This window comes from Lepus europaeus, chromosome 1, assembly GCF_033115175.1.
Source record: "Lepus europaeus isolate LE1 chromosome 1, mLepTim1.pri, whole genome shotgun sequence".
NCBI lineage: Eukaryota > Metazoa > Chordata > Mammalia > Lagomorpha > Leporidae > Lepus > Lepus europaeus.
The window spans coordinates 162,462,179-162,475,283 of record NC_084827.1 but is presented as its reverse complement, the minus strand read 5'-3'; the positions used below and the strand labels follow the sequence as shown (position 1 = coordinate 162,475,283).

At 59.1% G+C, this 13,105-nt stretch overlaps 1 protein-coding gene across 7 annotated transcripts in view; it reads left to right on the top strand.

The window, feature by feature from the left end:
* The window catches only part of TNS1 (tensin 1), a 191,253-nt gene that overhangs the window by 86,035 nt on the left and 92,113 nt on the right, over positions 1 to 13,105 (top strand). For 6 of the 7 annotated variants that reach the window (XM_062191517.1, XM_062191480.1, XM_062191489.1 and 3 more), the window contains 2 exons: positions 9,111 to 9,152; positions 9,916 to 9,963. Coding sequence is in view for 1 of the 7 variants with exons in the window: in XM_062191509.1 (XP_062047493.1) it covers positions 9,111 to 9,152; positions 9,916 to 9,963 (90 nt within the window). In the remaining 6 variants the exon portion in view is untranslated. The remainder of the gene's footprint in view (positions 1 to 9,110; positions 9,153 to 9,915; positions 9,964 to 13,105) is intronic. The other variant, XM_062191499.1, reaches the window with a different exon arrangement.

Below are 13,105 nucleotides of genomic sequence, written 5' to 3'. Positions count from 1 at the left end.
TTGGGATGTGTTCATGGAGAAGCCGCCAAGGGCTTCCGTGAGATGGGGAGGTGCAAGCTCTTGACCTGTGGATAGGGCTTGGTACCTGCCATGCTCACTGTTATGGTCTGACTGTTCCCCATGGATAAGGGGCTCCACTGTGCCAGCTGCAGGGAGGGTTCACCCTTCTCTGGAGCTCTCTACCTACCGTGCTTTGTTCTCAAAGCTTTGCAAACATAACCTCTGCAGCAAGCAGTGTGCGCCTGTGTCACAGATGAGGAACTGAGGCCAGGCTGGGTTTTGCCCTGGTAGTCTGGCACCAGGGTCCACCCTCCTCATCACCAGCAGTGGCAAATGCCACTGTCACCGGCATAGCATTTGCAGTTTCCAAAGCCCTCCCATGAGCCTGGGTGGCTGGAAATCCCCCCAGTCCTGGGTGGGTAAAGGGAGCACTCAGTGCAGTGGAGCAGGTGGGCTCAGAAGAAGACCCTGGCCACATGGTCTGGCTCTTGCAGCTGGCAGGCCTGGGTCAGGAGGGTCCCTGGTCTGCTTCCTCCCCAGGCACCCTTGCTGGCTGGTTCTGATGCTGCCAGGTGCCAGGCTGCTTCTGGGATCCTCTTTCTAAATAGCCTTCCTGTTGGCTGGGGGCCTGGGATTTGCGGGAAGGTCTGTCCATCCATGCACACCCATCCATCCTCCCAACAAATATCCCCTGCGCACCTGCTGCATGCTGGCCACTGCTCCATGTACCTCAGCTGCAGGGGTCTCTTTGGCCAGAGTTGTCAGCATTTCCTGAGTGTGCATGGGCAACAGGTGGGCTGAGAGAAGTTTAGACTCCATCTGTCCCTACCCCCTGCCCTGTGCCTGTTTAAGGACAAGGAAACAGGCCCTGAGGATCTTAAGTGACTCTCTAGGCCCTGCAAAGGCACTGGGCAGCCTCATGAGAGATGAGAAGGGTGGTTGCTTGGCCCTGGCTCTGCCTTCTCGCTCGCTGTCCGTTATGGGGGCTGACAGGCACCGAACCAGTGCATTTTGTCTTGGGCACTGAGAGGGCCATGAGTACCCATCTTTGGGAAATCCTGGGAAATGGAGCTTTGCCAGGAGGCATGCCTCTCAGAGGCTGAGGCGAGAGGCAGACGCTGGGTGTTGAGATCCCCAGAGGGTCCCCAGCATTGAGGAGGGGTGCGCATCCCAATTTGTGCATCCCTTCAGGGGCTGCTAGGCCTGGAGAAGGACCATAGGGGGCAGTTGGAGAGGGGCAGTGAGGAGGGGTTGGAAGGCGATTGGACTTCTTTCCAGGGTAGAACCTGGCGCACAGAGGCTGTCACACAGAGAAGGTGACTGAGTGACCAGGAGAGCTTGCTAGCACCTGAGTCACCCACCCGGGCTGTCTGAGGCTTCGTGTCCTGTCCGGGGGGACAAGTGCCCCCAATACCTGTTAGGTGCCAAGGCCCAGAGCTGCAGAGAGAGTCCCTGCCAGGGAGTAGCCTGGGGACTCAGGGCCACCGAGGTCCTGCCCTCTAGCTGGGCTGGGAAGGAACATGGTCCCCAAAGGTCAAGGCCTTCCCAGATGTGCTGGGCACTCCCGTGTGTGGCCACCTGCAGTGGGAGAGGACAACGAGGGGGAAGGGCCCTGTCCCGGGGCACCTCGTGCTCAGTAAGAATGAGAGCAAGCCACAGGGGGGGACTTAATGAGGGCCCCGCTCTGGGCTCCTGATCTGAAGTCCTCCTTTTGGGGTTTAGGGGCTCAAGCCATCCCCTTGTGCATGATGGCTGCGGACATGTGCCTCCCATCCCCAGTCCAGTGTGGCATTGGAGCGAGCCGAAGAGAAGAGGGGAGGAAGAGGAAGGGCGTCTGGCAGGCGACAGGGCCGCAGCAGTGGCTGGGTAGGGCCTTGGACGAATTGCTGAGTCTGACAGAGGACAGGCAAATCCAGGAAATGCTCTTGGCCACGCTGATCTTGCTGGGGGCAGGAGGGCATTGGGCAACCTTGTATTCCCCGGGCCTGAACACACCCTTGGTGGCCCAGGCTGGGGCTGCTGGGCGAGCAGGCATGGGGGCAGCCGCTGCTGTCAGCAGAGCTGAGTGCTGGAGGAGAGGGGGCAAGGTGTTGGAGCCGCCTCCAGCCAGAAGGGCAAGGGCCAGACAATGTAGGCGTCCACGGGCAGGTTGGGGAACTTGAACCTGAAGTGGGGCTAAGCACCAAGAGGCATCATGGGCCCCTGAGTGGAGAAGTGACCTGAAGCAGGGTTTCAGAGCTGGGCTTCTGCTGCGGGCAGCTTGGTGGTGGTGGGGTGGATGATCAGAGAAGGGCAGAGCAGACTGGCTGAGGCTGGTATAGACGCTCAGCGTGGGTTGCTGACCCTGTAGGCAAGGGTGGCCGTGGGGGGTAGGAGGAGGACCATGTCCTGGGGCTGGGCATGACAAGAGGGGGTGTGAGCCATTCCAGCCAGGCCCACTGCCAGGGCTGGTGAGTGTGTGCAAGCTGGCTGCAGTGGGGGTGTTCACGGCCGCCCGGCCTCAGCCAGCATTTGGGTGCTGGCCTCACCCGGGAGGGGGGTGCTGGGGGAAGGGACTGAGGACAGGCGTGGGCCTGCCCAGCCCCTCCCTGGGGGTGCAGGGAGACTCAGGGTAACTTTCCACTGCGTCACGTGGAGCTGGTTCCTTCACTCTGGTGACCTCGGCCTGGAGCCACTTAACACTTGCACTTTGGGGTCCCAGGCTCCGGCTGCCGGCTCCCCCTGCCACCCTGGCCTGCCCTGGCCTGCGTCCTCACTGCTCTCCCTCCAGTGCCTGCCCCACTTGCTCTGAGCTCCCACAGGGTGGCCATCCTGCCTGGAAACACCCTTTCCTCGTTTACCCAAAGGGCTCAAAGCTCTCCTTCCAGGGTTCTTGTGGCCACTGAGGGAGGCGATACCCAGGCCCCAGGTCCTCTCTGTGCTGGGCTGCTCCCTGCCGGGTTCCTGTTTTTCCTGCTGGTAGCCAGCCTGCCCCGGGGGCGCCTGCACCTGCCGTCCTCTGCGTGCCCTGGGAGTGCCCCTCCCTGCCCTGCCCTCCTGCCTGTAGCCCTCTCTTCATCTGTGCGTGCTCCTATTTTTGGAACAAGTAAGCTGGGAACAACTTTCTCTGGGTCCCGGGTCTGACGCCTTTCCCAGCCCCTGCCCGGTCCTACCCACCCGCCCCCAGCTCCTTCCCCTCCTGATAGGCAGCCCTCCTGCCGTGACCTCACAGTTCATTGCCATGGAGGTTCATGTGATGTCACGGGTGTTTGGGCCCCCAAAACTGCCCGGATTCCAGGCCTCCCAGGGGGCAAGAGGAGGGAGCGCCGGCGGGTGGACGGGGGAGGGAGGGTGTGAGGAATTTCTGGACGGAATGTTCCTCGAGGCTGAGTATGCACTCTGCACCTCCCCCCTCCCCCAGCCCCGCACCCCTGCCTTTTCCTTCCTCCCAAACAGCAGCTAGCAGATATTCCCCCCCCCCCCCCAGTCTACCCTCCCTGCAGGCCACCTATGAGTGGTCCTCCTGATACCCAGGGTCCACCCCGTGGGGGAGGGTCCATTTTTCGGTGGTGGGGGGGGTCTGGAAATCGAAAGGATGTGCAGCTTCCCTTACCCACCCTGTGATTCATAGCCCCTCTGCTTCAGGAAGTTCCCTCTGTTATCTGACCCCAGTCTCTCCCATTGCAGCCATTTCTAGTCTTCCCACGGAAGGGTAGTGAAAGCCCTACCCACCCCACTGAGGACCGGGCCCCGGGGACTGCTGCAGCGAGTCTTGACGCCTCAGGAAGCTTGTTCCCTGCGGGCGGTCAGTTGATGAAGAGGAAGAGGGACTGGCCGAGGAAGAGCACCACCAGGGAGTGGAGGGAGGGTGAATGTGTGAGGGATGTGGTACAAGCAGCAGGTTCAGGTGCCCGGGGTTGTGTGACCTTGGACAAGTTACTTGACCACTTAGAGCCTCAGTTTACTCACCTCGGAAGTGGGGTGAGGCCCTCATGGTCGGGAAAGCTAAGAGCTGCCTTGGAAAGCCTGGGGGGTCTTAAGCACAAAAGGAAGAGGTGTTCTTGTGTTCATGCCCACGCCATGAGAAGTCAGCTCCAGGGGGGCCATGAGTCAGGGAGGCAAGGAAGGCCCTTAGTGGGGTGGGATCTGTAAGGCTGAGCTCCCACGGATTCTGCAGGTGCACTCTAGGACCTATGAGCAGCGCCTCGTTGGATCTGTGCCCCCAGCGCCTCACCCGGTCTCCGTCTCACCATAGATGCCCAGGTTTGGGACGGTGGAGCACAGGGGTCCACAAAGGGCAGGGCTTGGCCTTCGAGCAGGGTACAGAGCTTGCTGCCTGCCTGAAGTAGTGGGGCCTGGGCGAGCCCTGCTGGGGCTGGGAGTCGCTGCCCCGCTGGGGAAAGCCTGCAGGTGGGGCCTTGGGCTGGGCAGGGGCGGGTGTGGCCGGGGAGGCTCTGCTTGGTCCTTCACAGCCGAGCTGCCTGCAGGCTGGCTGCGAGATGAGCCTGACAGTGAGCTGCTCGACCCTGGGAGCCAGCCCCAGCCCTGCCACAGACCTCACCCTGAGGTCGGCCCTCTCCGCACCTCGGCTTCCCTGGCTGTGAGACGGGGGATGGAGGACAGGACGTGTCAGGTCTCACTCGGAGCTCATGTTCTGAGGGGTGGCGTGCAAGGATGTGTGTGAGTCTGTGTGTGTTTGTGTCTCTATGTCTGTGTCTCTGTGTCTGTATGTGTGTCTCTTTGTATGTGTGTATGTCTGTGTGTGTGTATTTGTGCGTATGTCTCTGCCTGTCTGTGTCTCTCTGTGTGTGTTTGTGTTGCTGTGTGTGTCTGTGTCTCTGTGTCTATGTTTGTGCCTATGTGTGTGTGTGTTGCTGTGTGTGTCTCTATGTGTGTGTGTTTGTGTCTCTGTGTATTTGTGTCTGTGTGTGTCTCTGTGCCTGTGTGTGTTTGTATGTGTGTCTGTCTTTGTGCTTGTGCGTGTATATGTGTATGTCTGTATATGTGTGTATCTGTGTGTATGTGTGTCTATGTATATGCATGTATCTGTGTATATATGTGTGCATGTTTGTATATGTGTGTGTCTATATATGTGCGTGTATCTGTGTGTCTGTGTGTCTATGTCTGTGCATGTATCTGTGTGTCTGTGTCTATGTCTATGTGCGTGTATCTGTGTCTGTGTGTCTGTGTATATGCATGTATTTGTGTATATGTGTATGTCTGTATATGTGTGTGTATATGTGTATGTATCTGTGTGTATGTGTGTCTATGTATTTGTGTGTGTCTATGTCTATGTGCGTGTATCTGTGTGTCTGTGTCTATGTATATGCATGTATCTGTGTATATGTGTATGTCTGTATATGTGTGTGTATATGTGTGTGTATATGTTTGTGTATGTGTGTCTATGTATCTGTGTCTATGTCTATGTGCGTGTATCTGTGTATATGTGTGTGTGTGCTGTGTATATGTGTGTGTCTGTTTGTCTCTGTGTGTGTGTGGTAGAAAAGCCCTGATAGAAAACTACGCAAAGGTGGAGGTCGAGGGCTTGGACTCTGAGGCCCTGAGGCTGTTGGCTGTGGTGTCCTGGGGAGCGTGGGCGGGTGCCGGGGTGGGTGGCGAGGGGCCCCTCTCAGTGTCTTTACCCCACAGAGTGCCTGAGGGCCTGCGGTGCGCCAGGCTCTGTTCTTGGCTCTGAACTTTCAGGGCAGAGGCAGACACTAAATGAGCCAAGTAAGTAAAATAGAGAGAGTTGGAGAACCGTGGGTGCAAGGAGACACAATTAAAAATAGGTAAATATTAAAACAACCCTGGGGAAGGGGTGAACTGTGTGTGCATGAGTGTGTATGTGTGTGCATGTGTGGGCATGCAGGAGGTTGGAGCCGAAGGCCGGGTGAGGAAGGCCACAGCCCCAGGTGATCGGGAGCTGCTGCTGGCCCCGCCTCCCTGCAGGGCCTGGGGCCCGGGAGACCCCGCCCTCCTGCTTCCAAACTTTTTCCTTCCGCATAGTCCCTGGACTGACTGTGGTTGAGAAACAAACAGGACTCAGTTCCAGGAGTAGTGGGCTGGGGGCAGCACGCACGCGAGGCTGTGTGTCCCAACTGCGTGGGGGGTTCTGGTCTGGACGGGCTCGGGGGAATATTTGGCTCCTCAGAAAGCATCTGGGCAGTAAGCGGAGGGCATCTGACCGCTGGCCAGTGTCACTGCGGCGGGACTCCAGCTGGCATGGGGAAGGGGCACAGAGGGCACGCTGCTGGAGGGTGCTGGCAGGGAGAGTGAGTGGCTGTTGCGCTGCTGAGGCCTGGGGCCCCCGGGGGCGGGGCATGCGGAGTGCTAGAGGGTAACTCACACTGCCCACACTGCCCCTGCTGATCCAGGTGCCCTGGTGCTTTTTTTTTTTTTTTTTTTGCTTGGGCTCCCTGCAGTCCTGTGGTGGTGCAGTGAGGACGTGGTGACCTGCTTGAGGTTGCACGGCCGTGCCAGCAGCAGAGAGAGTGGGTTCGCTGCCCAGGCCTGCAGCCCAGAGGCAGGGGGGCCCCTGTTAGAAACGCATGTTCTCAGCCCCTGCCACAGGTCTGAGGGACTTAGAAGCTCAAGGGTGGACTCAGCAGCATGTGGTCTCCAGGCTGAGATACTCCGCTGACCACTGGGCTTGTTGGAGGCCTGATCCAGAGGAGGAGGGGGGGGAGGAGGAGGAGGAAGAGGGCAGCTCTTGGGGGCGCCTGTGCAGCCTCGTGGCCAAGGGTGGGGTTGGGCCTGGAGCTCTGGCCTTGGCTCCTTCACCAGGTGGACTCTGCACGTGGAAGGGACCTGTGAGCACCGCCCGGAACTCAGAGAGGAGGCAGGTGCACTGCCCCACCCTAGGTGTCCCTGTGGGATTAGCAGGCAGCTGTGGAGCAGGTGCACTGGGCATGCTCCTTGCCTGGGACAGGGACCCCCGGCACCCCTCAGTGGGCTCATGGGTGTGCTACCCAGGGAGCACAGCTCGGAAGCAGGGACTCTGTGGGGTGAGTGGGGTTGGAGGTGAGGGTCAGGGCTGAGCTGGGAAGGGCAGAATGCGACATCAGTGTGTCTGGGGCTGCTGTGCCTCCCCCACCACCTGTGCCCGGACCCTGTCCTCCTGCCTAGGCCCTGAGCGGCTCAGGAAGTCCTCGAGCTGGCTTCCAGGCAGTAGGGGAAGGCATCCGGACCATTTCCAGAGACAACACTGCTGTCTTCCATCCAGCCAGCTTCCTTGCTCCAGCCCCATCTCAGCCCCCTGGTCCTTTGGACTTGGGCAGCTGCCCCTCTGTTGGGGCTGCGGTTTGCTCCTGTGAGACCTCCTCCGACCCAGTCCGCATGTGGCTTTGCTACGGTGGCTTTCTCAGCCCTCCAGTCATGCTCAGGTCCTTCTGTGTCCATCAAGGGCCCCACGGTCACTCTGCTGAGTGGCAGGTGCAACCCTGGAGGCTGTGGCTGGAGATGGACCGGGAGAGGAGGTTTTTCTTCCTGTCCCGGGGACCTAGGGATCCCCACTTCTCAGGATGCCTGGTGGTGTGGGCAGAGTGAGGGGCGGGGTCAGGCCACGGGGACTTGTTGATGGCCTGCTGTGCGTAAGTCCTAGCCCTGGCTGTAAGGGAACTTTCCATTGACTTTGTAATAATGTGGCTTTGAGTCTTGCTCTGGATGCAGGAGGGATGAATGTTTTCAATATGATGGGACCTCAACAAGTTCATGGACAGCGGGATTAAGATGTTGTGGGGATGAGTGTTTAGCCGAGTGGTTAAGATTCCAGGGAAGGAGGTAAGATGTCCCCATGCCCCGCATTGGAGCGTCTGAGTTTGCTACCTGGCTCTCGCTCCTGGCTCCGGCTTCGTGCCAGTGGGGACCCAGGGAGGCAGTGGTGATGGCTTCAGTAATGTGGTTCCTGTCGCCCATGTCGGAGACCTGGATTGAGTTCTTAGCTCCTAGTGTTGGCCTGGCCACTGCAGGCATTTAGGGAGTAAACCAAAGGATGGGAGCTAGCTTCTCTCTTTCTTCTCCCAAATAACCAAAACAAAATTTTAAAAATATTTATCTATTTATTCGAAAGGCAGAGTTAACAAAGAGAGAGAGGGAGAGACAAAGAGAGGTCTTCCATCTGCTGGTTCGCTTCCCAGAGAGCTGCTGGGCCAGGCTGAAGCCAGGAGCCAGGAGCTTCCTCCAGGTCTCTCACGCGGGTGCAGGGGCCCAAGCGCTTGGACCATCTTCCGCTGCTTTCCTAGGTGCACTAGCAGGGAGCCTATCTGGGATGCTGGCATTGCAGGCGACAGCTTAACCAGCTGTGCCACAACGCTGCCCCACCCCACCAACAGCTTTTTTATTTTTAAGATAACATGCATTTTCCCTGAACTTGTTGAAGATCTCTGTCAAAACAGCAGTTGGGAAGACGAGACATACACTCCCATGATGAGGTTATTCACCCGCAAATTAGATGAGTGGCACAGACAGGGATACTGGCTGGCATTCAGAAGTGGGAGAGGGATCTCCATCTGCCAAGGTGATCAGGGAGGGCTTCATGGAGGAGGATAGTCGTCCAGGGAGGAAGAGAGGGAAAGACCAGGATGTGGGAATACGTGGGGGTGTCCAGGGGCCATGGGTGCCGGGACGGAGCTTGTGTGCATGGAAATGAGCTGTGTAGGACCAGGGGTGCCTTGCAGGAAGGGGCACCTGGAAGGCTCCCTCTCCCCTGCCGCAGGGCTGTTACACAAGGGGTGTGAAAGGTAGAGCCCAACGCGGGGGTCCCATCCTGCTGTCCCTATGACAGCGTGGGATTGTTCCCTTAACTGCTCACACCTAGAAAACTACAAAGCAGTGCCGGGACCTGCAGCCTGGATGCTCGGTGGAGTGAGTGAGGTGAGGCTGTGGAGGTGCAAATGTGCGGCTCACCGGGCGCAGCGCTGGGCGCGAGGCCCGGGTCCTGGGGGCAGGTGGCCCAGGACCTGGAGGCGGGCTCCGTTCCCAGTGGGATTCTGTTTCCTTCTGCAAAGCCAAGTTGGGACCGAGTCCTGGGTTGGCGTCGCTGTTCCTGTCTCGGAATTCTGGGTCCTTTGCGGCCCCCCCTGCCCCCGGGGGGCCACTGTCCTGAGGCCTTTGCCTGTTTTCTCTCTCCACAGCCCCTCACCACTGACAGTGCTCCGAAGAATGTAGTGGACACGGTGAGTGACAGCCTGGGCCGGGGGGAGGATCTGGACACGGAGGGCGGGGATGTGGAGGATGTGAGATGTGGTTGGGGACAAACTTCTGGAGTTGATTTGGGGCACTGGGGGGAAGTCGTGGGGGGTGCTGGTGGCTCTGGGAGCTGGGCATCCATCTGTGCCCATGTGCTCTGCAGTGGGCTGCTGAGGCACCAGGCAGGTGCAGAGAGAGTGAGCCAGTGAGTGAGCTCAGGGTTGAATGTGGGCCTCTTTATTAAATATGTAGAACATGAGAGCAGGCATAGCCTTCCAAAGGAGTCTTTCTGACTTAGTAGAGAGACAGTTTTCTCAAGGCTGTGTGGAAGAGAAGGGAGGAATGCTGGGGGCGGGGAGAGATTTGGGGCTTCTGCAGGGGGGAAACTGAGGCCACCCTCCGAGAAACACATCCTGGCCAGCAGGAAATTGTGAGCTTGGAGGCAGAGGTCTTGGGTTCGGATCCAGATTCTGCCAGGTTTCTAATTGTCTGGCTACAGGCGAGGTGTAGCCCTGCCTGTGCCTCAGTTTTATTACCTGCAAAATGGGAATAATAGTGTCTGCCAGAGGAGTGATCGTGGAATGCAAATCAAGGGGTTTGGCTGGCTCTGGGGAGGCCCTTAGTAGACAAACGTTAAACACTGGAGCCCCCTCCCAGGTCTTTCCACCTGCCATCCCCTCGCTCTGCAGCCCTGGGTGGAAGCCCTGGTGCATTGTGGGTGTTTGTCTGACTGTCTGTCTCTGTCTACAGGGGGAAGGAGCCTCCTGGGGTGGAAACGTGCAGAAAAGTCTTGAGGACGTAAGCACGCGTGGCAGCGGGGAGAGGGCCGGGGCCTGGGGGAAGGTGGACACCGTCTCAGACCTGCGTGGTAGTGGAGCTGGGCCTCTGGGCAGCCTGGGAAAGGGCAGAATCCTCTCTGTGGCCTCAAGTCCATGGGCTCTGGAGGAAGCTGGTGCCCCAGGCTCCTTGGGTTTGCGGTGGTGGTGGGCCGGGGGCTGCCAAGGGACAGACTCCTTGGCCGGAAGGACCAGACTGGAGTGCCGGTGCCGCTCTGAGCCGTGTGTGTGTGCACGGCTGGGCTGACTTCACCCCAGCAAGGTGGGCTTTACTCATGGCCCCCAGCCCCCTGTGACTGTGCCCCTGAGCTGGCCCCTCCAGCCTCACCCTGGGGCCTGCGGAGGAGCAGGGAGTGGTTTTGGCGGTTGGCACAGGGGGAGCTGTGGGTGGCACGAGGCCCTATCATCTGACAGCTGCCTGACCCATGGCGGTGGGAGGGCCCTGGAGGGAGGTGCAGGGGGGGCACACCCCCTGCCCCGCGGCTGCGCCGCCCTGGGGCCCCGGCACAGCCAGCCCTGCAGAGCGGAGGTGGCCTGCAGGCCCGCAAGGAGCATGCCCCTCAGACTGGGGAGGAAGGGCCTCTTCAAGGTAGGTGTGGGTTCCCATGGGCACCGAGTCCATGCACTGGGCAGGGGGCCGTGTGCAGGCCTGTGATGTGCCTGGGGCTGACGTGCAGGGAGAAACTTAATTTTGCACGTGTACTTGCTCCAGCAGGGTGAACCAGCTCTGGGCACATGAAGCATATACTATTTGTTCAGTGAAGTTTAGCTCCTCTTGGTCCTGTTCCGGGGGCTAGGCTGGGTGTTTTTAGATTCTCATGACACCCCCGATGGCAGATGCTGTGACCCCACTTCATAGACAAGGAGCCTTGGAGTTTTTCAACGATCAAAGTCCCTTGTGGGACTGCTGCTCAGGTCTGGGGTCATCCAGGACCACCAGCCCTTGGCACCGGGGACAGGTGGTGGCCCGTGAGCCAAGCCTTTTAGCCCACAGTCTGGGCATGCTCAGAAGCCACATGCTGGAGCAGCTGCATCCCCCCCGCCTCCCCAGCCTGGGCCAGATGGATCCTGTGAGTTAGAGCTGCAGCAGGAGAGAGGGAAGTTAGACATCATGGAGAACTGTCAGCTGTGAGAGTGTGCACGATCTTGCTCCTGGGGAGAAAGTGGAGGCATTTGGTTGTGATCGGTGTGTGTGTGTGTGTGTGTGTGTGTGGTCTGCATCTGGGAGGCAGGACAAGGTGAGTTTGGGTCCATTTCTGGTTGGAGGAGCCCATAAAGTGAGCAGATTCCTCCAGTTCCCCTGTACTGCAGGGGAGGAGGGAAGACCTGGCGGGGAGGCTCAGACAGCCCCGGGGAGGGGGAGAGGAACCTGCTTTGGAAGCCCTGCGCTTCTCCCCGGCCGGCTGCTGTGCTCTGCGCTTGTTTGTGGAGCTGTTTTCCCGGCTCTGGCCCGAGGCCCGGGACTCACAGGGCAGGAGTGGCTGTTTCCCTCCGGCCGACTTGGTGTGTAGACGGGTTTGTGGACGGTGTGCTGGGGCGCGCTTTGTTTTGGAAAAATCCAGGCTGGTGGGCAGGAAGGGGAGAGGAAGGGGTGTGGTTGCAGAGGGTTGGGGAGGGTGGCCACAGCCCCCAGAGGAGATGAAGGAATGGGGACGGGCCCCTAACGTGGGTCGGTGGCCAGCGCCTGGCTGCCTGGCGTTTCCTTCTACACCCCACTCCCAGCTCTGTTCCCTGGGGACTTGGGCTCAGGAAATGGCTTTTCTTTTGGTCAGCACAGTTGTGTTTGGTCTGTGGACCTCAAAGCAACCAGGACTCTTCCTGCAGAGGCGTTGCTGGGTTCAGATCCCACCCAAGGCCCAGGGTTCCCGCTGAAGCTGCAAGGGTGGCCCAGGAGGTGGCAAACAGGAGAGAGTCTGAGTGATGATCAGCTCCCACCTGCAGGGGGAACCTGGGCCAAAGCAGTTGGCTGAAACTGCAGCAGGAAGGATGAGGGTTAGATAGCAGGAGGCACTTCCTGGCGGTGAGCAAAGTGAAGATGTTTGTTTGTTGGAAGCTATGGACTTTCCTTTCGTGCCGTCCTGTCAGTGTGTGCTGGTGATGAGGACCGGGGAGGGTCCTGTTTGGTGCCTGGGGAGTTGTATCAAAAGTTCTATTCTTGGCCCATGTTTTGGGAGGAGCTAGGAGAAGTTCAGAGTCACAGGGTGAAAGGGCTCTGACATATCCCCAGAGAGTGAAAGAATGGGTTTAAAGGCAGGCAGAGAGCTTATTTTTCTCTTAAAAGTAGTTTGTAAAGTCCTCTGGCCATTTTTTCCCAGGAGCTCCAAGTGGCGTAGGCAGGAAGTGTTGTGAGTATGGTGCTGTACCCATTTCACAGACGGGAACAGGAGGCTGAGACGCCACTTCTCCCACTAGGTCTATCGATGAGAGTCTGTACAGTAAAAGCCATCTGAGGTCAGGGACTTCCCCTGCTAGGCTCCCCTGTGCCTCGAACGTGGAGGAGTGACAGTGGGGGCGGCTGTGGGCTGGGGATGCCAGGATCCCTCGACTCGCTCCCAGCACTTCCCTGCGAAGCCTCCTGAGGCGTGGGGTGGGGTGGGGGAGGCCCCCTGTGTTTTATGGGTGGGTGTGTCGACTCCCCCCCCCCCCCCCCCCCGCCCCGACTCTGGGTCCTCACCCTGTGCTCCTGTGTGTCCTGTCATCTGCACTCTGCCAGCACGGTCACACGCCCCTGCGCTGGACGGAAAACAGGAAGCCCTTCAGGGCCAGGACAGCCGCGCAGTGATTCACGGGGGTGGGGGGTAGGGGTGGGGTGTGGGGATGACACTCCAGCTGCCGGCTGGTCCTCCGCAGAGGGGTTACTGTCCAGGGCAGCTTCCCCTTCCTGGCCAGCAGGGGGCACCTGAGCGGGCTTGGACTTTGCCTTCTCCCCACTGGGGGCAGCATTGGGCAGCCTGTATTGGGGCCAAGTTTCTTATTTATCTTCCCTGGCTTTTTTTTGGGGTGGGGAGGCTGAGGAATGCAGAATGTTGTAACGTTTGCAAGGGGGCGGTGGTGGAGAGAAGGCAGCCAGGTCTCCTGCTCTGCCTGCTGCACCTACCAGCAGC